The sequence below is a fragment of the Pinus tabuliformis genome, chromosome 6 (assembly GCF_031772625.1).
Source record: "Pinus tabuliformis cultivar Carrire ecotype Pingquan chromosome 6, CPIR1, whole genome shotgun sequence".
Classification (NCBI taxonomy): Eukaryota; Viridiplantae; Streptophyta; class Pinopsida; order Pinales; family Pinaceae; genus Pinus; species Pinus tabuliformis.
Window position 1 is genome coordinate 1,968,556,336 of NC_142292.1, and position 24,620 is coordinate 1,968,580,955.

Consider the following 24,620-nt stretch of genomic DNA (forward strand, 5'->3'; position numbering starts at 1 on the left):
AAATCGCAGTTGTCTATAACGTGATTTTTTGAAAGTTTTTCCGGTTGAAATCCTGCAGAAATTTATTGGAATCGCAAGTTTGATAGCTAGTTTCTGCACAATGAAAGCCTCCCAGGGGTTTTCGAGGGTGCTGAATCCAAATATACAGTTAAAAAACCATTTTCACTGCAACAAATCAAGATTTAACCTCAATTTCTTCCGCCGGATTCCGTCACCAGAATCTCCAAAAAGTCGCATTATAGACAACTCGCTTTAAATCACTTGATGGGTGGCCTTCCGACCCTAGGCTCTGGAACTCTCGGGTGCCACTTGGATTCACCACGAGCTTGATATGTTGGCTCTAGATCGCACGGTCAACTTTGATATAGGGTTCCTTTCGATAACCACCCGACCTAACCTCGTCCTCAGTACTCCATTTGCGTTGCTCGTTCAGGCAGGGTTTCTCTTTACAAGTCTTTCTAGCGATGGTGGCCCCTTGATCTTTTCCGCATCCGATGTTACTGGAAATGCTGGTTTTCGAGAGCCCATTTCGATTTCTCACCCCTTAGAGGAATCTACAGCTCGGGAACTGTCCACAGGTAATTCATGTTTGTGTTTCTTCCTTTATTACTCTAGTCTCTAGTTTCTATGTCTGGGTATCTAAGATTACCTTTGCTGTGATTATTTGCAGGTGGTGGTCCGTCGGCCAATCTCATTATCTTGTTTATAGGCTCGGTGCATCAGAGACCCATCATGGTGGGTAATGTTTCTGTGCTATTACAATTTTTACTTGTTTTTTCTGATGATTCAGGTTGTCAACTGTTAAGTCTGCAAGTGATGGCTTTCTGATAGGTTACCCTACAACTTTGCATGGTGTTCATCAAACCTCAAACACTTGTTCCACCGTCACCTCTTTAAGGATGGAACAACAGATACACCTCTGTCTATTGGAGTGTAGTCTAATGGCCAAATTTATCGCTATATTGAACATTCAATGGTTTTCTTTCGTTGCTGCTCAAAATGCTTAATTTATAACGTTGTATCTTAGGGTTTGACTGATTCTGTTTTCTCTGAGGAAGATGACAACTTCCTATTGTAATTTTACTCTACCAAGTTCGTTATTTTTTAGGCTCTCACGTAATGGATCTTCATACCTTCAAAATAATGGTTTCTTTTGAACAAATGATTTTCCAATTTTCTTGAATTCAGATTTATGGAAATGTTGTAGCGGTTGGGTTTGGAACCGTTTATTTTGATTAATGGCCATGCGGCCCTGTGACAGTCATTTATCTTCTGTTACTTAATTGATGATTTTACCCGTATAATTTCTTGTTTATGTCGGCTCAGAGTTGTTTACTTAGATTCCATACAAATATCTCTGTATTGATTTGATTCATCACAGTTCGCCCCCTCCGGAACTGCCTCTCTGGCACCCTTTGGGTTTTTTCGAGAGGGAAATCCGAGGGTTTTATCACCAGTTCTTTAAACCCTCGCGGCTACAGGTAATTGATTTTTGTATTAAATGTATGATTTACTATTTTGTCATCAGTTGTTTACTTAGATTCCATACAATTATCTCTGTATTGATTTGATTCTTCATAGTTTGCCCCCTCCAGAACGGCCTCTCTGGCACCCTTTGGGTTTTTTTGAGAGGGAAATCCGAGGGTTTCATCTTTTTAACCACCAGTTCTTTAAAACCTCACGGCTACAGCTAATTGATTTTCATATTAAATGTATGATTTTATATGTTGCTATTGATTGTATTCGTTTGCATGGTTATTGAGTTTCAATTGAGTTTTATATTTCTATCGTTATTTATAAATAGAATTGGTAAATAAGCAACACAATTCAATCTAGAGTAAATAACTCACAAATTACTTTTAGATCGAGGAAACTCACTGGATGGAATCCTAACTCTGTATAGAGGACCCCTCCAAGGGATTGCACAAGGCTGTTTGGAAATCCATTTGAAGAGAAGCATTTTGGAAACTTCAACCAGCTACTGTGCAATGAGGCAGAGGGCAGAGGACGCCCATGAATCGCCGAATCTCCCAATGTTCACGACACTAAATCCCGTAAGCCTCACCTACATCACACCCTCTCAAAGGTCGTGTTTTTGCAAAGATTTATTACTCAAAGTAATTCATCCCTCTCAAAGGTCGTGTTTTTGCAAAGATTTATTACTCAAAGTAATTCATAGAGATTGTCTAAGTAGATAAACTATCAAGATTTTTCAACTACGCAAGAGTACTTGAAGCAAGGTTGCCTTATGGGGCATAGGCTAAGTTGTATCTAAAGCGCCCCGCTTCCTGCCATGTTTTCTAGAAATTCTGCTGAATATTTTGTCATCTAATTTGCTAGAAATTCAAACCTCCAATTTGCTGTAAATTCAAACCTCGAACTCTATCAAGCAATTTTTGCAATCCCTGCAACTGATAATTGCACCCCAGGTGTTTCAACCTATTTTGAACTGACCGTGACACACAAAATTGCAAATTGAACAATGTATAATTTGGAATCTGCAATTCTATTAATCACTGGATTCCCGTGAAATAAGGGCAATTTAGCTAGCCATATTACACTGTATTATGCAGTTTCTATCTTTATAAAGGCACACACAAAATTAAAATGGGTAGCCCCAATTTTGGTGCTACTAAGACTGAGAAATAAACGCTTTGCAAAAATGTACACAACCATGTGCAGTTGAGATCCTGATATGGACATAAGCCAGAGTCGTTTGTGCGGTTGGGAAAGCGGTTTGTGTGGTTGGGAAATGGGTTTGTGCGGATGGGAAATGGATGGACTTGGGACCTAGTATCAATTGTTCAAATCAATGGATAATCTTAACCCAATCTTCTAACAAAAGATCGAATGGCACATGGCACAGATTATGACACGAGGGCAGCTAGGAGAGATTATGGCACAGATTATGACACATGGCACAGATTATGACACGAGGGCAGCTAGGAGAGATTATGGCACAGATTATGACACGAGGGCAGCTAGGAGAGTTCTTTTTAGAGGGGAACGCCTTACGATGTAAATATTACTTTATAGGAGAGTTCTTTTTAGAGGGGAACGCCTTACGATGTAAATATTACTTTATAGGAGAGTTCTTTTTAGAGGGGAACGCCTTACGATGTAAATATTACTTTAAGATTTATATATCTTGGGTTTATAACACTAATCATTTGGGTTTATAATACTGCCAAATTGGTTGGTTGGGTTTTTAATATTAATGCCCACGTTTAGGTTTATAATATCAATTTATTAGGTTTATTAATCTAAAGGTTTATAAGATTTATAATAAATGGAGGCATCTGAACCACCGTTGATTTTTTTTACTAAATAATAATAATAATTTATTTATTATTATTATTAATATTTAATTAATTATCATTATTAATAATTAATAAATAATAATAATATTTATTATTATTATTAACAAAGCAATATAAATTATAAAAAACCAATATTTATATTTTTCAATAAATAATATTATTTCTAGTAATTTAATTAATTAATTATTTGTTATAAAAAAATTAAATAAATATTAATTAATTAATTGTTATAAAAAAAATTAAATAAATATTATTATAATCCTCTGGTTTAATATAAATAAATAAATAGATTATTATTCATTAATTATTATTAATATTTAATTAAATTATTAATTAATTAATATTTATAATAACATGTTTAATATAAATAAATAAATTATTATTCATTAATTATTATTAATATTTAATTAAATTATTAATTAATTAATATTATTAATAACAATATTATTGTTATTGAGAGAATCACATTTGAACACTATTTATAGCTTCTTCAAATCTCCTAAGAACTGTTGGATCCAAAACAATATTTATTTAATCCCATGTTCCTGTGGGACCCTTACATTGGAGAAGCAACCGCTTTATAAATCAAAAGATTTGTGAGCATGTTGTTGATGTCAAACATTATAGGACACACTCTTCAGCTTTAGCTGAACATGTTGAGAAAATTAAACACCATGTTTATTATTCATTAATTATTATTAATGTTTAATTAAATTATTAGTAACAATATTATTGTTATTGAGAGAATCACATTTGAACACCATTCATAGCTTCCTCAAATCTCTTAAAGACCTGTTTGATCCAAAAGGCATGCAAGGTGTTTATTTAATCCCATGTTCTTGTGGGACCCGCTACATTGGAGAAACAATCACTCTATAAATCAAAGGATTTGTGAGCATGTTGTTGATATCAAACATTGTAGAACACACTCTTCAACTTTAGCAGAAAATGTCCATAAAACTAAACACCATGTTTGTTTGGAAGATTCCCAAGGCATTGCAAGGATTGACCACTTCCATCACGAGAAGGCTATAGAAATTGAAAAAGGCTTTGTCTCCCTTTAGGAATGATGGGTGGAAATTAGTAGCCGTTGGATGTTGATATCAAACATTGTAGGACACACTCTTCAACTTTAGCAGAACATGCTGAGAAAACTAAACACCATGTTTGTTTGGAAGATTCCCAAGGCATTGCAAGGAGTGACCACTTCCATCACCAGAAAGCTATAGAAATTTAAAAAGAGATTGTCTCCCTTTAGGAATGATGGGTGGAAAATTAGTAGTTACTGGATCCCATCTCTTTTTCCCTAAATCCGTCTCTTTTTCCCTAAGTTAGTGCCTTTCGCCATCTCCTTTCTTCACGGGTGGTATTTTCCTTTTCCTTTTTTTTAATTTAATTTAATTTTTAATTTATTTGTTTATTTATTTATTTTTATATATATTATTTTATTATTTATTTCTTTTCATTGAATAATAATACTTTTTAATATTACTTCTTCATGGAATTAGTGTTATTATCAAAATAATAATAACTTATTATTATAAACAATAAGAATAAATTTAGTAATTTTAATTTTTTTTTTTAAATTTTAATTTTAATTTTTAATTTTTTAATTAATTTTTATTTATTTATTTATTTATTATTATTATTTTTTAATTTTAATTTTAATTTTTTTTAAATAGTTAAATCTTTATATTATAATTTTTAAATTATATAACATTCACATTCATTTATTTATTATTATTTTTTAACATTTATTTCTCAAGCAATTTACATCCTGATGATGAAGCACACTGAGTGGTTCAATTATCGAAAAAATTCTCTCAATAACATTATGAATCACAAAAGTTTGCATTCTGAAATATTATTGTTACTTTCATTATTTATTTAAATAATTTAATATTATTTAATTGTTTAATATTTACTATTATTTAATTTAAATTTATTTATTATTATTTATTTATTTAATAATATCATTAATTTATATTAGTAGCAATAGCAAGTAATAACCATAATCTTAATAATCTTAATAAGAATAATTATTTAGTAATAATAATTATTATTATTTTAAAATGATTATAATAATCTTGTATATAATAATAATTTTGTTGTAATGGTATTTTTTAATATCATTTTTATTATTATATATTTATTAATGGCTTGGTAGATACAAATGAAGTCTTCCTCCTTTATCAACCACATTAATATTTTTAATGTGGTTGTGCTAGTTACATGGTTGTCAACATATAATGTCATGTGTGTTGAGAATACTTATCACTTTTCCATTTTAATATTAGTGTCATGATTTTTTGATATCTTTTCAATATTTATACCATGATTTCTAGATATCTTATTATTAATTAATAATTAGTATTAGTGTAGTGATATAAATTAAATGGTTTCTAGGTAGTTTATTATTAATTAATAATCAATATTAGTATAGTAATATAAATTAAATGGTTAGTAAATATTGATATGCATCGATCAATAATCGGTATCAAGACACTTATCTTGTGATACATCTTACATTACCAACATTAAAAAAACAATAACTATCACGGGCATATAAATTAAATGATTGGTATAAGCTTCATGATACATCTTACATTGCCAACATTAAAAAAAAAAAAACAATAATTCTAACAACCATATAAATTAAATGATTGGCATAAGCATCAAACCATAATAAGCATCAAAACACTTACCCTCACTTAAGGTTGTTTTTTTTTTTAACTAATCAATTTAATTAATGGGGCAAAAAGAACGTGACTACTTTGCAAATAAATCTTAACCTTTGATTTATGTATACTACTATTAATATTCTATAATATGTCGTGGAGGTAATTTCTACTATCCACCTAATGATTATTGATAATTAAATTAAAATTCTAGAAGCCCTATTTCAAAATAAACACACATATTATTATTATTATTAAAAGAATTAATGTGTGAATTAAACACACATATAGATATTCCTAAAAAAACATGTAAAATAGCAAAATAACAATAAGAAAAATTCAACGTCATAAATAAAAATGAACATTTTTTTAATTAAATTGAAGAACAAAATAAATATAATTACTTTTGAGATAAATCAAAACCCTTTTTTTTTACTATTAAAATTATTTTGTAAATTTTGAATTTTTATTTATTATCTAATAATAATTGATAACTAAACAAAACTTTGAAAATTCTATTTTAAAATAAAAATAATTATTAATTTAAAATATACATCAAAACACATATCTTATAATACATTTAAAATTATTAAACATTAACTAAATTATAATTTAAATATACAACGTAATAATATAATATAAAACTTATTTTTTTTACACATAACCACATTTAAAGAATTAATCATATTATTTTAAGTTATAGAGTAATTTCTAATACTAAAAACGTCCTTTTCACTTTCATTTCACGACCCAATTTAATAAGTTCAATTCTCCAATCCTTTAATAATGTGATGGGGCTGCTTAATCATATATGTTGACAACTCATATTGAATGGTAACAAGAAGAAAATGTTTTGAATTTATAAGTTAAGATATATTGTTTATTATTAGTATTATTGGATTTATTTGCACTTGAGTCTTTTTCCTATTAATTATTAATAATATGTTAAACATTTTACGTATATATTAGTGTTTTAGTGATGAGTATCTAATTTATATTTAAAAATAATATTTTTTAATTTTAATAAGTCAAAATTTTATCTTTTAATTTCAATATGATGGTGATGTTGACAACTTATATTGAATAGTAATAATAAGATTATGTTTTTAGAATATAAGTTAAGATATGGTTATTTTTTTTACAGGTGGGAAAATTGGGAAAATTTATCTCAGTTGTCAACGAGGACAACCATCTTTAGCTACTATCTGTGAATGCAGACTGATTCATCACCCTTATTCAAGGAAAACCATGCCACTTGGAATAACTCATTGGTGGTCTGTAAGGGGGCAGGCTTTCACTCCTATCAGATGCCTCTGGGTCTATTATTAGTATAATTAGATTTATTTATTTTTCCATATTAATTAATGGTATCATATTATGTGAAATATTATAATGTAATATCAAAATATAAATCTTTGATTAGCATACAATGACTTTATCATCGTTTTTTTGGAAATGGTAAGAAGGAGGATATTGTAGGTAATGAAATGTTAACAAGTTAGTAGTTATTGGAGGTGACCACACAATGGTGGCTATTATAGAAATTTTTTGAAAACAAACCTAAAACAACAACACACCATGTTACAAAACAATTCTAAACAGGTGGTTATAGGTTTAAACCAGGTAATCACAGGGTGATGATAGATTCATCATAAGTTACCATAGTTGAGTTTATCACTAGTGGGTGAACATGATACAACAGGTTATGACAGGGTATACCAGTATCAAGTGGTTTGTGACAGACTTGATACATATAGGTAACAACTATTGACTGGGTAAATCTGATTATTATTACAAGATTATCATAAACTTGTCACAAGTGGATGATGAGTGTATCACAAGTTCTGTAATTGGTTTATATTTAGGTTGTACCAGATTTGGTCACACGTAAGTGACAAGTGTATGGCAAGTCATATGATAGATTGTCATAGGTAAGGGTTATGACATATTCAACTATTTATTATAGGAAAATTGGTCACAAGTAGGTGGTAGGTATATTATATGTTGCATAATAGGTTGTCATAAGTAGGCGATAGGTATATTATAGATTGTAAAAGAATGTTACAGGTAGATTGGCCAGTGACAAGATTTCTTACAAGTTTATGACATACTTGCCATAAGTTGATGGCCAATTTACTTTATGTTTTATAACAAGTTTATACATAGGTTTGTCACAAGCTAGTGACAGATTAATGATAAGTTCTCATGGATTTATTACGGGTCAATGACAAGGTCATAACAGGCTTTTGACCTGTGTATCATGGAATGATAGCACGTCATAGCATGTCTAAAATAGGTCTTCTAACAAGTTTTGTATACAAGTTGTAACAGGTCTTTTGATAAGTCTCTACAAGTATAAAATATCATTGTCACCGGGCCATGATAGGTATTATGGTAAGATTAATGACAAGTTATACAATAATTCATGATAAATTTTTATTTTGTTGTTCTCTATTTTTTGCATAAATTTTAATTTGCATGCATACACAATAAACAATAATCTAGGAATCTAGGAATCTAAAGAGAAATAAAACCCTAATAGTGGGGTGAATGCGTGGAGGTGGTTTACACTTTTTGGTAAGAACATGAGTTGTAACTTGAAGAAAACAAGCTTGATAAAACATTTTTTAAATGCTTGATCGAGCAATATTTTAGCCCTCTAACGAGCTATTTGAGGGCTTAAATATTGCTCAATCGAGCTCCTATGTAACCCATGGCTACTTAGGCCCTTGATTGGGTGGCTTGTTGGTTTTTGTAGGATATTTGAAAACAAAGCTCAATTAAGCCTGTAGCTCGATCCACGGGGGTTTCACTCAGTGAACCTCTAACATATCACGTGCATTCATGGCATATTAAACAATACCCTTAATTTGACTACATATTGGAAAATAACTCTTAAAATCACATTATTAAACCCCCTACCAATATGAACCCAATACACCTTCCCAGTTAAAAAGACCCCTACTTTCACTAGATATTGTAGGTATCCATTTTTTCATTAACATTTTACACTCCTTTATATTTTTCCATTAACTCTGAGCTCCATTTTTTATACCTGAGAATATAAAATCCCTTTACCCCCTATATATCCCATAATATATTATGTCACTTTTTCCTCAATATATATCCCTCACTATGAATGCATGTGGTATGGTATTGCTCCCAAAGTGAAGCCCCTATGGCTCGATTGAGCTGTTTTAAATTATTAAATTATCAATTAATATTTGGATATTAATGGGGGTTAATGATTAAAGCTCAATCGAGCTATAGTTTGATCTAAATATAGCTCTATCTAACTATCAGAGCTCGATCTAGCTCCTCACTCCTAGTGAAAACAATGGCTCAATCAAGAGTTTTCTTAATCAAGAGATTTTCTTTTACCCTATTAGAAGATTGATCGAGGGTTTATTAAACCCTTGATCGAGCTATTTCAAATTTTTCCTAAAGCACTCAATTGAGCTTTTTAAGTGATCGATCGATGTGCTTGACTAAGTTATTGCACGTGAACACACACATACTTGTTAAGATATGCAAAAAATTGAGAGGACAAGCATTTAATTTAATGGAAAATTTGACAAATTATATGACACTAGATTATTTTGGAAAAAATATCATTAAGATAACAACATAATTCTCTACGAATTGTCTTTTTACTCCAAGTCAAAATTCACAAATCTTATATGGATTTTGAATAAAAGTGTGAAATTTTGAAATTTCATTGCCACATTTGGCCCAAACATGTAAACCATCTTCATGGATTCACCTAGTGTAGATTTTTTATTTTTAAATATATTTTATCATATATGTTGTGAGGAAATGTCCAATGGAATATCCAAGGGAAGTTTATGGATCATATTTGCATTAGAGTAGGATACTTTGGGTATATTGGTTAGATTTGTAAGGGATCTAGATCATCTAAGCCAAAAGTCATAAAACACTAATCATGGTTGAAAAATGTATGAATAACCCTTTTGATCTTGCGGAGGAGACGTTTTCGTAGCTAGAAGCGTAAGTTGCTGATATAAGTCGTAACTTGAATCTCCTCATGTAAGCCCTAAATAATAAGCTTGGGCTACTCAATGAAGATGGGGATTCTAATGCATATGACATATTATAGGGGAGATTAGGAGACTGGGAAAAAATAGAGAACTAATTAAAGAAAGGACCTGAGAAAGATCAACCCAATTCGAGTGTCGTAAATTAGTCATAGTCCTTATTCAAATTGGAAGCAAAGGTTGATGTCAAGCCATACCAAGGTGATATTGACACTCTAAAGCTAAATCACTAGTCGCAGTAATTGGCAGTGTATTTCAATATCCATCATATAGAGGAGGGACATAATATTTCATTTGCATGATTGAAATTAGAGAACCATGCACTAACCTAGTGGGAAAGCCACATGGAGACCTTGAGGTTGGAGGGAGATCCTACAATGACTAAGTGGTAGGAATTCAAAACCATTATAAAGTCACAATTTTACCCCTTTGGGTATGTAGAGGACCACTAGATTCGATGGCATTACTTCAAGTAGAAGCAGGGGAAAAGTGTACAATTTTACCCCTTTGGGTATGTAGAGGACTTTTCAATGATTAAAAATTGTTCACCATCAATGTGCACAAAGAAAAATGAAAATTTTCATTAGTAAGTTCCAACCAACCAAAAATTTGATCAATTATAGCAAGAAGTATGTTTTATTGTTTTAAAGAGAAAATCAGTTTGTAGAAGATTCAGTAAGAGGAAAGGAATCCCTAGAGGGGTATACTAAGAAATAGAAACAACAATTGAAAGAGTTTCTACAGTGATATAGGGATGTTTTCTAGGATCCTAAAGGGTTACCACCCAAGAGGGAAGTGGAGCATGATATCTAGTTATTGTCAGACTTCCCATTGCCAAACATTGGGTTGTATAGGTAGTCTATCATAGAAGCAAATGCGGTGAATAAAAAGTTGTAGAATCTACTAGAATAGGGTTCCATTAGAATGAATACATTACCATGTGCGTCACCCATAATCATTGTACCAAATAAGGATGAGACTTGGGGAATGTGTATTGATTATAGGGTGCTGAATAAAATTACACTCAAGAATAGGTACCCCCTGTCTAGGATAAATGATATGTTAGATCAATTGCAATAAGAAAAATACTTCACCAAGTTGGACTTAAAGTTTGGATATCACCAAGTTTGATTCAGAGAAGAAGATACCCAAAAGATCGACTTCAAAACCAGGAAAGGTTGTATGAGTGGTTAGTCATGTCATTTGGCCTATATAATGCACCAGCTATGTTTATGAGGTTAATAAATGATATATTGCGCACTTTATAGATTCATTTGTTATTTTCTATTTGGATGATATATTGGTATACAATGCTACCTAGAAGGAGCACATCTCACATTTGACACAGGTGTTGAAAAGCACAATATGCTAGCAAATCTCAAGAAGTGTGAGTTTGCACAACAGACCTTGGTGTATCTGGGGTATGTGATAAGTAGATGAAAGTTTAAGTCTATAGAGCCTACCAAGATGGATGCCATCATGAAATGGTAGATTCCTACTAATGTTTCTGAGGTTAGGAGTTTTTTGGGACAACATAGTACCAAAGGAAATTCATAGCCTCGTTTTCAGTAGTAGCAATGCCACTCCACACGATAACAACAAGTGGCAAGAGTTTCTAGTGGGAAAAGGGTCAACAACAGGGCTTTGAGGAGTTAAAGAAGAAGATAATTCAAGCACTAGTTCTTGCATTACCAAACTTGCAGCAACCTTTCAAAGTGGACAAAAATGTGAGTGGGTACGCTATTGGAGCAGTATTGATGTAGGGATGAAGGTGTGTACGATACCATTTTGATGTATTTCATGGGGTGGTTCTTAACTACCCTACCTACAACAAGGAGCTATATTCCCTTATGCAGGTTGTGAAGAAGTGGAAGAATTATTTGATGGAAAATGAGACAGTGATCCACACAGATCACCAACCATTACAATACATGTAGGCCTAAGGAAAGCTATAATAGACTAGGCATTACAAGTGGATGGGATTTCTACACCAATTTCATTTAGTGATCAAGTATAAGAAGGGAAGCATAAACAAGTTGTTTGACATGCTTTCAAGGCCACCAAATTAGAGATCATATCTTTGGGAACTCAGATGCACATGGATCCATTCAACGATGATGCATATAAAGAGGCAAATTTAGTGGACGAGGAATTCAAGGAGGTGTTTTAGCAGTTGTAGAGTCAGGAGTCATGTGTATGATGGCGACAACACCATTGACTACCATATCCAGGATGGGTTACTCTATAGGCTAGATAAGTTATAGGTTCCTAAAGGTGAGTGATTGCAATTGATCAAAGAGGCTCAAACCTCAAATATTTCAAGGCACTTTGGTGTAGGGAAGATAGTGGCCAACTTGAAGAGGTTATATGTGTATTAGCCCAAGATGCAAGAACAAGTAGCTAGGTTCATAACATGATGCATGATTTGTTGTACCATCAAGCCTAATAATAGGAAAGATGGTATATATCATCCCTTACCTGTACCCAATTGTCCTTGGGAAAACATTTCCATGGACACTGTGGGAGGTTTACTAACAACTAGGGAGGGACATGACTACCTATTCATGGTAGTTGAGAGGTTTATCAAGATGTGTGTTTTGATGCCGTGCAAGAAGACCATCAATGAGAAAGAAGTAGCAAACTTTTTCTTTGGAAAGAGAGACCTCACCTTCAAACTGAGTTTTCTCTCGAAAGGGTTTCCCATGTTATATCTTGTGTCAAATCATGGTTTGTGAGATTTTATTTCGTTTTTCTATTTTTTTTTGCATAAATATAATTTGCATGCATACACAATAAACAATAATCTATAGATCTGAAGATCTAAAGAAAAATAAAACCCTAATAGTGTAGATTTTAGATTTTTAAGTATAGTTTTATGAGATCTATTGTGATAAACTATCTAGTGGAATATCCACAAAATTTTATAGATCAATTTTCATTTGTGAATTTCTACGGTCCTGGTCAACTAATGGAATGGATGAACACAAATATTATTTCTTATGTGTAGAGGAGAGTGAATTTGAAGACCATGTCTATATGGATTGGTTCCTTAGAATGTTTTTTGATTCCATAGGTAAAGATTTCACCTTTCACTTCCCCCAGTCTAAGGAAGAAGCTCTCTAGATAGTTTTGAAATATGACTTGATCTACGCACAATTAGGTTATTTTTATATTATCCTTCCTGATTTGCCTCGGCCTGGTGATGTTAATGCACCGGGGGCATCTCATGCAATTGATGGTATCGTTGTATCTATCTCACACCCTCAACCTCCACCATATTCTCAACCTCACATGAGTTATGGTCAACCCTAGGGGGGACCAGTTTTTCTTACACCTATCCCCCTCTTGATACCTCACATGTCAACGCTTACCAAGGTACAATCACATCAAATGCATATCCCCATCTGCATCGATCGATGACAAGGGCAGTCATTACTCCACCTAGTTATCGAAATGTTTCCATGAATCCTTACTACCCATGTGTACCACCTAGTGCTCCAGCCCCACCAACACCCCAACCTCCCATGACTCCTCTTTAGAAATTCTCTTGTAGATTAAATTGATAATGCAATGTAACTAAAGCAATATACTTAATCTACTTCTATAATCAAACTTGCGGAAGCTTAATCGATTTTGAGCAAGATCAAATAGAACACATATAACAGATGAAGAAGAAATCAATCACACATGAACACAGAAGAATACTCTGGGGAAAGCCTCGGCTAAAAACCCCATTATCTGTATTATCATACAAGTGGAGATATCTTAGGATTACACAAAGCTTTAGCTCTCAAGCTATCCATCTCTGAGTACAATCCCTCACTGTCGCTCATAGATAGAATAGACAACACATATGCCTTCCTTCAGTCCTATAAGCCTCCTATTTCCTTACGCGGTTTCTCCTATTTCCTCCAGCTGCAACCTGTGTGATTCTCACCTCACACACAACACTGACCTCTGAAATAACTTTGCAATCCTGAAGGAGATAATTCCTTCTGCATGGATGGGTTTCCTATATAGGAAAATTCCTCCAACTGATAATACACTGTCCCTTCCTTTAATCTTAACTGGGTCTATCTCTAAACTGACATGCATGAGTTATTTATGAGAGAATATTCAGTTATCTGGAGAACACTAGTTGCATGCATGCATGCATTAACTGATTGAACTCACAATTAGTTCCTCCAACTGTTTGGAACTAATGTAACTAGACTTAACTCAGTTAACTGAGATAACTAATTACAACTCAAATACAACTCATCCTTATCTCCTTAATTAAGGGATAACTTCCTCAATCAAAGGGATAACTGTTGCATGTCTTCACAAAGACTTCATGTTTGAATTTCTCCAACTAATTAGCTCAAGATGAATTAATTAATTATTTTTTCAAACAACTAGTGAGATTAAATTTGAATTTTAATTCAGGGACTAATTAAAATTGGAATATATCTTGAAATGCTATTTATATCAATGTTATTTTTAGTATTTCTATTTTTTGCTATTTCCAACAGAGTTGGAGTATATCCTGAAATGTTATTTATAGCAATGCTATTTTTACCATTTCTTGTTGCTATTTTCAACACCCCCTCTCAATAAGAAAGACATTCAACTCGAACCTGACCCTGAACCTTTGGAATGTTCTACATGCAACACTTCTCTCAAGTGTTGTTGCTCTAGCAACTCTAGAAACAAAAAATATCCAACCTGAATCAGAATGATGCCTCTGTCATCAAAGTCTCTAATTGTTATTGCCTTTGTCGACTGAAAACTCTACACCTCTGCACCCTTTAGTATCTAACTGCTCTAGCCTCTGTCACTTTGATCTCTGATTGCATCAATCACACTGATTCCTCCTGCTGCATCCGTGTTGCTGCTGGTCCTATCTCCCAGCACTGCATCCGCACTGCACCTCCTCTCATCATGTTGCATCGTGTTTCCCACTGCTGCACTGCAACTCAGTTACTGAGAAGTAAGTAACTGATCTCCCAACTGACCTCCCTATTGGGCTAGAAACACCCTCTGATGTTGAAGCTCCCTCTGCTGCTCCATCTGCATCTGTCTCTACCCACTCAGCCAATCCTACTACTCCTCATCGGGGCTCCCATAGTAAGGTTTAATCAAAGAGGTTGGGTACCTCAAGGATCCTGCCCCTATTTCAGCCTTCTTGAGACTATCACTTCACATCGCCCCACCTCACACCTAGAGGTATGGCTACATGTGATCCCTCTGCCCACTTGACTCGAAATTCCCCCCTACTGGAGGTCTCTGCATGAGTGGATGCCTCCACTCGGTCTCCTCTCGACTCTCCAGTTGTGGCTGCTCCACAACCTCCTAAAGCTGCTTCACTAATTGTGGCTCCTCCACACTTGTTTGAGACTTCTTCTGGCTCTGCATGTTGAGAGGTAATGTACTCTCCCTCTCAACCACCAAGTCTCAAAAATTTGCCTTGCTCTTCAAAGCTTTGCATGCATCTTGAACCTCAAGGGCATACAAGTTCTGTACCTGTGAACCGATCTGTTTCCCCTGACCCGTGGTGATGTGTCTAAGGAAAACCTTTCCCTTACTGAAGACAACATCATAGCCTTTGTCCTCCACCATCGTGATCAATACCAAGTTTTTCTTCAGTCCAGGCACATACTTCAAATCAGTCACGGTGATGGAAGCTCCATGCTCCCTCTTAAAAGCAACTGTGCCCACTCCTGAAACACTATACTTTTCATCATTACCCATCTCTATGTGCATCTGGAGGTCTTTCTCCTCCAAGGTATTGAACAAACTCTTATCGTCGGTCATGTGGAATGAGGCTCCACTGTCAAGAAACCAACTACAACCCATCATCGATGAAACCAAGCATGCGATGAGGGTAAAATCCAATTCGAACTGAGAGGCCAATGCCTCCCCTTCAGATCCTTCCAAGGATCCCTTCTTGGACTTCTTCAATGGACAATTAGTTTCATAATGGCCCACCTCATGACAATTAAAGAATCTCACTTGAGATTTGTCAATCTTCTTCCCTCCATGAGAAGAACTCGGTTTGGGATGAGAATCCCTCTCCTTCCCTTTCCTTGCCTATTGGCTAAGGCTAGATTTTCTTCATCATCCTTGGATGAATAACCATCTCTGGTGCTCCTCCTAATCTCCTCCTGCATTAGATCCGACCACAGTCATTCCTAATTCGACATTTTCTCTCTTCCATTCACTGAGTCTTGGTAGCTTTGCTAGCTCTTAGGAAGACTAAGGAGAGCAATACTCACCATATCATCATCAGCTATCGTGATTCCTACACTTCCAAGCTCATCTCTACAGGTGGTGAGCTTGTTCAGATATGTAGAGATCGTGTCGCCATTTTCACACTTGATTTTCGAAGCTTGTCTTTCAGCTCCAACTTCCTCTGATTGCTGTTGTTCTGATATAGATCCTTCAATGTTTTCCACATTGAAAATGGTGTCTCCTTCCCATGGAGACTTGAGACAATGTGGTCTTGAACTCCCACCAAAAGAATCCTCCTTTCTCTAGCCACACATTTCTTCCATTCCACAAATTCTTGGGCATTAGCTGCTGCTGGCTTGGGGACTTCTTGATCAATGAAGTCGTTCAAACCGTTGTCCTCTAATACCACTTCCATGAGATCCTTCTAGGCTATATAATTCGAGTTTCCATCCAGGGCATACTCGAGTCTCAAACCGTTGAACACCATTGGTGAAATTTGAGATGTGATAAGAATTTGATTTCTATAATCAGGAACTTAAAACTTTGAACTTCTCCCTTCTTTGTTTATTGTTCTCCGATTTGATCACCTTTGCTCCGATACCATGTATTAATTCTCCTGTAGATTAAACTGATAATGCAATGTAACTAAAGCAATATACTTAATGTACTTCTACAATCAAACTTGCGGAAGCTTAATCGATTTTGAGCAAGACCAAATAGAACACATATAATAGACGAAGAAGAAATCAATCACACATGAACACAGAAGAATACTCTAGGGAAAGCCTCAGCTAAAAACCCCACTATCTGTATTATCATACAAGTGGAAATATCTCAGGATTACACAAAGCTTTAGCTCTCAAGCTATCCATCTCTCAGTACAATCCCTCACTGCCGCTCATAGATAGAATAGACAACACATATGCCTTCCTTCAATCCTCCAAGCCTCCTATTTCCTTGCGCAGTTTGTCCTAGGTCCTCCAGCTGCAACCTGTGTGATTCTCACCTCACACACAACACTGACCTCTTAAATAACTTTGCAATCCTGAAGGAGATAATTCCTTCTGCATGGATGGGTTTCCTATATAGTAAAATTCCTCCAACTGATAGTACATTGTCCCTTCCTTTAATCTTAACTGGGTCTTTCTCTAAACTGACATGCATGAGTTATTTATGAGAGAATATTCAGTTATCTGGAGAACACTAGTTGCATGCATGCATTAACTGATTGAACTCACAATTAGTTCCTCCAACTGTTTGGAACTAATGTAACTGGACTTAACTCAGTTAACCGAGCTAACTAATTACAACTCAAATACAAGTCATCCTCATCTCCTTAATTAAGGGATAAATTCCTCAATCAAAGGGACAACTGTTTCATGTCTTCACAAAGACTTCATGTCTGAATTTCTCCAACTAATTAACTCAAGATGAATTAATTAATTATTTTTTCAAACAGCTAGTGAGACTAAATTCGAATTTTAGTTCTTAGTTTTAATTCAGGGACTAATTAAAATTGGAATATACCCTGAAATTCTATTTATAACAATGCTATTTTTATCATTTCTATTTTTTGCTATTTCCAACAGAGTTGGAGTATATCCTCAAATGATATTTATAGCAATGCTACTTTTAGCATTTCTTGTTGTTATTTTCAACATCCTCCACCTTTGCCACAACAGCAACCACCTCCTCAAGGTCAAGTGTACGATTAACAGAGTACAACCAATCCCCCCAACCCCAAGAGAAGGAATAAGGGGAAGGGTAAGTGAAATCAACCATCTCAAGCTAACCAAAGCAACTAAGGTCTACCACCGAATGCCCCTTAGGGTGACCAACCTAATCCTACAACCCAACAACAATATGGAAAACCCAAGCAAAATAAGGCTCTTCGAACGAATAAACCTTGTGCCCATTATGGTGTATTCATCCATTATACTCTTGAATGTCCCCTTTTACCTCAAATGCACCAAGCATGGGAAGCTCAAGAAGCTGCTTCTAGAGGACCTTAGTGTAACACCCTCCTCCCATATCCACCCAAGTAACCAACAAACTGGGGTAAACATGTGATGAGAGGCTACTATGATATCATTCGACCTCCAAGGTATCCTTAAGGAAGTTGAATAGATAGAAACCCATCAAACATACCTTCCACATTAGCAACAACACTCCTAGGAGCCATCCCAACCACAAAGGTATCATGCCCCTGGGTCCCACTGAGTTTTTAAGTTATTAAACCTCTAAACTCTCCCATGTTATGGGCATGCTAGTGTCCAGAGATCTCTTGACGATCCCACAAGCCTGCATGGTTGCATCCAGGGACTATTTCTAGCAGACCTGTGCCAGAGTTTGCGAGATTTAAGGCACTTTTCAAACCCATAATTTCGTCCAGTTCCCAGAACTTGTTATAACTTCTGGAATCCATTAAACACATGATGAAAAGACTAATAAACCAGAAAATAACTCTAGGACTAGGCCGACCATCCCCAATCGGGACTGAAATTTTGTCAAACACTTGGCATCAATACAATCTATAAGTCTAGGATACAAGACAGAGCATGAATGACTGAAAACTCTTATGAGACATGGCAAGAAGAATCACCACCTTCTCCCTTGAAATGTTATGACAATAATTAGTTCTTGCATCCATTATCCTTTCATTTACAAGTAAATACATGAAATAACCATGATAATAACAAGTCATATAACCATGTTTATAACCAACATTAAACCATGAAAATTATAGTGAGATATTAGCCATTAAATCAACACATAAATAAGTACAAAATCAAGAGGAGTTAACTTTTATTAAACATAGGAAAACTCGACCAAGTTTGGGACTTCCACGTACCACCCAACCATAGACATGGCTGAACCAAATATTTCTTTTAGCCAGTCACCCTTGTGCCATATTCCAAGCATGAATGTGGGATATCATGGAAAAACCAATCCAAAAAAAACCAAGGGAATCCAAAGGTTAAACCACCTCCACCCTCACCAAACCGTGATCACACCAAAATTGGTGATTCGATCACAAAACTGAACCAAACTTGGAATTCCAACCGGAATCCATCACTATCCTTGAGGATTTTTTGTCTCCTTGTCTCTTAGGCTTTACCGCAATGCACACCGAATCACTAGGCCCTAAACCAAGACACCCTTCTCTCAGGCTTTACGGAAATCCACACCAGATCACTAGGCCCTAAACCGAGACTCTTCTCTTAGGATTTACCATGTATCCCACCAAAACCGGTCAAGGGATTCCTAGGCCTTTAGGAATGAACCTTGAGACCACCTCTACCCCGGATTCTAAAATCCATCCAGCAATTTTAAAGCTAAAAACTGAGATCAACATCCAAACACACCATGGAATCTGAAAAAAGGCAAGGCTAGGCTAAAAACCACTGTCATATCCCAAAAAATCCATGCCATCGACAATAAGAGAACCATACACCAACATGCAAAGCCATGCATGTAAAAACTAGCTAGGAAATCACACATGAAATATGTTACCTGCAAGTATTTATGTTGAAGTTGCTTGATCCTGCTCTTCCTTGCCTAATCCTTGCTTTATTTTCCTTTCCTTGTCCTTCATGTGCTTGCTTTTCCTTCCTTGCTCCAAAACTTGAGTGTTCCAAGAAACTCTAAGTGTCCAAGAGTGAGAGAAAGATAGCATAATGAGAGAGGTCCAAAACTGAACTGACCAATCTTACACTGACCAAGCCTTCTACCTTGACCACACCTACACTGACCAAAATATTTCCAACTGATCCTCATAAGCCTTTTTATCAATGAGGCCTCTATTTTCTTCATTTTCCATCATTTTTCTTCTCACATGCAACCTGTGACCTTTCACCTTACTTTTCTCCTATATTCCTTTATTTTCATAAATAAGTGTGCCAAAAATGCCTTTTCCCCTTTTAATGCCTTTGTCTTTTCTAATTTCCTTTACCCATAAACACATCTAGTGATGCCCACTAGGATATATTTTTCCAACGTTAAGCTTGGAATACGTGTCCCTTAACCATGGTCTTATTTGAACTTTATTAAATTTTATTACATGGAATTTTCACCAGGAATGTTACACTCAGCCCATTAATCCACCTCCCCTCTGTTACACAAAAATATCGTCACCATGACTATTTGCAGTCAGTATGGGTCTATCATCACTTGTACTGTCCTCCTAAGCAAGTCTCAGACCTCAGCTCTTCAAGTCAAGCTTTGAAAATGAGAGAAAAACATTAAAAATCAACAAAGCTCTGGTTTCGCACTTTCTCTCACTGTTACCTGCGGTCCCGCACCCCCTGTTCACATTACCTGCGGACCTGCCCGCTCTGTCTCTAAAGGAGTGGGTGCGGACCCCTGTGAAAGTCAAAAAGGCGCAAGTTTATTCTAAAAAAATCACTTTGGGTTAATTCTAGATGATTCTAGAAGGAATTTTGACGTGGATTGTTCGCTCCTAGGTGGTTCATGCATCCCAAAAGAGAAGGAGCTAATCCCTTGATGAGAGGAGCTATCCCTTTGAAGGAGGGCTTTATCCCTTTGAAGGAGGACCTAGTAACTCCCCTCCATCGCACTATAAATTAAGGCATTGGGCTGGTTGCTAGGGAGGTTAGAAGCTGAACATTTTTTAGGGTAAATGCTGGTGGAATTGAGACTTCCTAGTTAAGTTTGAGAGGAGAGATCACATACCTTTTGGCTTCATTAGGAAGAGAGTGAAACTTGTCAAAGTAGAGGAGACTTCTTGTTGGACCCTGGGAGGAGCTTGTACAGCATCAAGGCACAGGTTGTAAAGTTCTTCTTTGATTTGAATTAATACAATCAGATTCATTTTTCTCAACAAATTGTCTTATGTCATTTGTTTCATGAATTCCTTGATCATCATGATAAGTATGCTTTATGATATTGGCTTTTCAGGTGCTATTTAATTTGTTTGCTTGTTTGTGTTTGCATATTCGCAACAAGGGAGCTCATTTGGATCAAAGGAGCGAGGCTTCCACAAACTTGCATTGGACCTAAGGTAGGCCTAAAACACTTGTTTGCCTTTGTTTATAAATTGCATATTTAGAGAAAGATAGTTTTTGATTGGCTTGCTTGTCACTAGATATCATTAGATACTAGGGAGGTCGGTTTTATCCGCAAAATCGACTCATTCCGTGTGACACCCTCCCTCATGCTTCGTTAGAACCGAATATTCTTACAAATCCTTTTCCCCGTCAAGGATATGTAGCTTCCCAACCCACACAAGGTAATGTACCACCTCAACTTTCACAATTTGGCTAGAACAATTACCAGATCCTCATGATGAATTCCAAAGAATTCAACACCGAACAAGTCAACCTCCAGACTCTGTCGTGCCAATATGACAAGCTCGCTGCAAATTCAATAATTGATTCCCAACCCAAAGGTTTGGCATACATTGTCCCGATCTACCTTTTTATTCACACTGAGGTTATAGGATAGGAAAAGAATGGAATCTATTTCACATTAATTGATTTCGAGTGAATCGTGAAATTATATTATATACTTAATCACTTTATATCTACCTATTCTATATCTATCTAGATAGATATAGAATAGGTAGATATCTGTTAGCGGGTAGCGGGAATCGAACCCGCATCGTTAGCTTGGAAGGCTAGGCACTGAGCCTCTATCATCATCAAATGACAACTTACATATCCCTCTACCTAAATCCAAGGTTCCCCCCAAGATCCCTAAAGGCCCATTACATCAAAATGTTTCTTTGTCTAAAGCCGCCCACACCTATAGCATAGTTGATGACTTGGCACAATCTCCTGCTGCCATGTCAACGTTGGAAGTCCTCTAGACGTACCCACCCCAATAGAATTCTCTACTATCTGGTTTAGGCGTTTTGAATCCCTCTTATGATCATCTAATTGTCTTTGATGTTGACAAAGTGAAACATCCCCCCCTTCCTTCCTCAGTTGCCTTTCAAATACTAGTCTCCATAAAGAATGCCATGGTCTAGCGGTGTATCATAGATGAAGGTGCCTCCACCTGTGTGATGGCCGCTAGTGTTTGGAAGCAACTTGGTTCCCTTGACTTGTCCCCATATACTATCACTCTTCGTGCTTTGGACAATAATCCCTCATAGCCCCTCGGTTTATACCGCAATTGTCCTTTCACCGTTGTTGGAAAGACGGTCTCGATTGATATTGAAGTCATTGGTGCCCCCTTAGATTATAACACCTTGTTGGGTTGTAGTTACACCTATGCCATATCTGCAATCACATCTACCATTTCTTGCAAGATTTTCTTTCCCACAATGGAAATATCATCATTGTCGATCAGCTAACTTACTACGACCCTCATTCCTAGACCTCTCCTTAGACCATTGTTTCATCTATGATTGGAAATCAGATTATCCCTACCTTTACCGACGTGTCTCTTGGAGTCTATAAAGATTCCATTATGCTTGGGGTTTATTATGGCCCGCCGCCTACCCCTTCTAAACATAGCTCATCCAGTGTTTGAATGCTTCAAGCGTCACGGGTCGCCAACAAGCGGTTTGGTACGCCTTCATAGTAGCCAACCCCTCCATAACCTCCTACTCCCAACTCAACCCAGTCTTTAGGTACAATTCCTCTGGCCCCATTTCCTTCTACTGGTATCTCTCCCGTTCCTTTTCATCCAGAAATGTTCCCCCATATCTTAACCATCCAGGAGCAATTCCCCTAGGTCATTACCCCTTAGGTCAGATACCTTTCTATTCTCTCCACTGGGAATCTTTTCTACCCTTGTTATGGCTACATTGAGTCTACGTAACATTACCTTGGGGATCTCAGTATGGTACATTGATCCTCCCGCAAACATGCCTCCTAATCAACTCAAACCTTACACAACTTTGACCCCAGTTCAACATGTTGTTCCTACCCCTTCCTTTTCTTTTGTTACAAACAACCTCAATAGGAATCCAATCATATTGTGAAAGCATCTAGTGAGGGGGGAAAAGCCCAGAAAAAGGGACCCAAAGACAAGGCACCCCAAGCAACTCTCACTCCTCCTATACCGCAAAGCCTGCTCCTCCATGCGCTTTGTGTGACGTTGTTGGGCATGCCACCAATAATTTCCCTAAACTCCCTCACATTAAGAATGTGGTCTCTAATACTTTCCTAGAATCTAAAATTACTCAGGTTCATGTCACCTTACCTGAATCCACCAAAAAGAACAAATGCTTACACACAAATCACCCTTGTGCTTTGTATGATAACTATGGAAATTATTACCATCACTGTCCTCATCTCAAAGATTTTCATGGTACACTTTAAGTACTTCGAGAGTTATATGTTTCTCATAGTGATTCCACTTATCCTCTACTTATAGGTTTTGGCTCCACTGCTTTACCAGAACAAGAGGTTTCCCAACCCACCATTGTGATTCCCCCTCCTAATGTTGAGATGACAGATAATTTTTCCCCTATTCTCTACATGTCATCATCCATTGTGTAGATCTATTGGGACTCTCTTAGATTTTTCTATTGTTATTATGTCCAACCCTCTTCGGCAAACACTTTGGTCTCAACATTGGTAGATGTCACATCTACTAGTCATCTGTCCATCACTCCCAACGATGCGTATGTGAACCTTGTCTCCCGGCAGTTCCTCTTCACCATGTGGTCCCTATTCCTCTCGTCGTCCCATTTTTAATTTCAATGAAGACATTAGGGAAGCCATGACCACCCCTGATTATCCTTGGGATGATATGCACCATTATGCGTACTTCCTTCTGCATCAACCCATGATCAATATGTTGTGGAATCCAAAGACTTCATCCATAGTGAGGTCGATTGGTTTAAAAATATTATTCCTACACTAGATGCTTTCAAAGAAGGAAACATGGATAAAATCTCCCCTACCATCTGTTAGAGCCTAGATTTGCCTCAGGCTGAAAAGACAAGGTTCTAGGTCCACATCAAACCACGCTCAGCCTCGTAGCTAGCCCTACGAGGACAGGAGAGGGCTCTCTCCGGGTTAGTCTCGGCAAAAGGTAATCAATGAGGCTCGAGATGACTAAATTTGCAACTGATCTTAGGCTAGGTATTAAGTGTAGGGATTTGATTTGAGTTTTTTAGGGTTTTGTTGAAAAAATGGGAAAGGCAAATTGGGCTCGGGGATGAGGCACAGTTTCTGCAGAGTTCCGATTGGGGCAAGGAAGGCAATCATTTTGATGCTTTAAAGTGAGTGAGATGGATAGATCAGACTGGTGAGGAGCTAAGGAGAGCAAGAGAGTCTCAAGAATTCTCCTTAAACAGATGAAAACATGAAAATTTAAACAAATTCAAAGGCAGAGCATAACAGTTATGGATTCTACCTTAATCACTCATTTGTTCAAATTCA

At 36.1% G+C, this 24,620-nt stretch overlaps 1 protein-coding gene across 1 annotated transcript; it reads left to right on the forward strand.

Moving 5' to 3' along the window:
- The first annotated feature begins 297 nt into the window (after positions 1-297).
- On the forward strand, positions 298-1,239 carry LOC149267067 (uncharacterized). The gene is made up of 3 exons (XM_089398021.1): positions 298-578; positions 671-735; positions 832-1,239. Exons 1-3 carry the CDS (start codon positions 332-334, stop codon positions 895-897), a joined length of 378 nt encoding a protein of 125 aa, XP_089254147.1. The 5' UTR covers positions 298-331; the 3' UTR covers positions 898-1,239.
- Positions 1,240-24,620: the final 23,381 nt, after the last annotated feature.

Bases quoted from the DNA above. Each gene is read 5' to 3' on its own strand.
- LOC149267067 (XM_089398021.1), top strand. From the start codon at position 332: ATGTTGGCTCTAGATCGCACGGTCAACTTTGATATAGGGTTCCTTTCG. The intron at 579-670 runs GTAATTCATGTT...GATTATTTGCAG, and splicing joins AGCTCGGGAACTGTCCACAG to GTGGTGGTCCGTCGGCCAAT. The intron at 736-831 runs GTGGGTAATGTT...GCTTTCTGATAG, and splicing joins TGCATCAGAGACCCATCATG to GTTACCCTACAACTTTGCAT.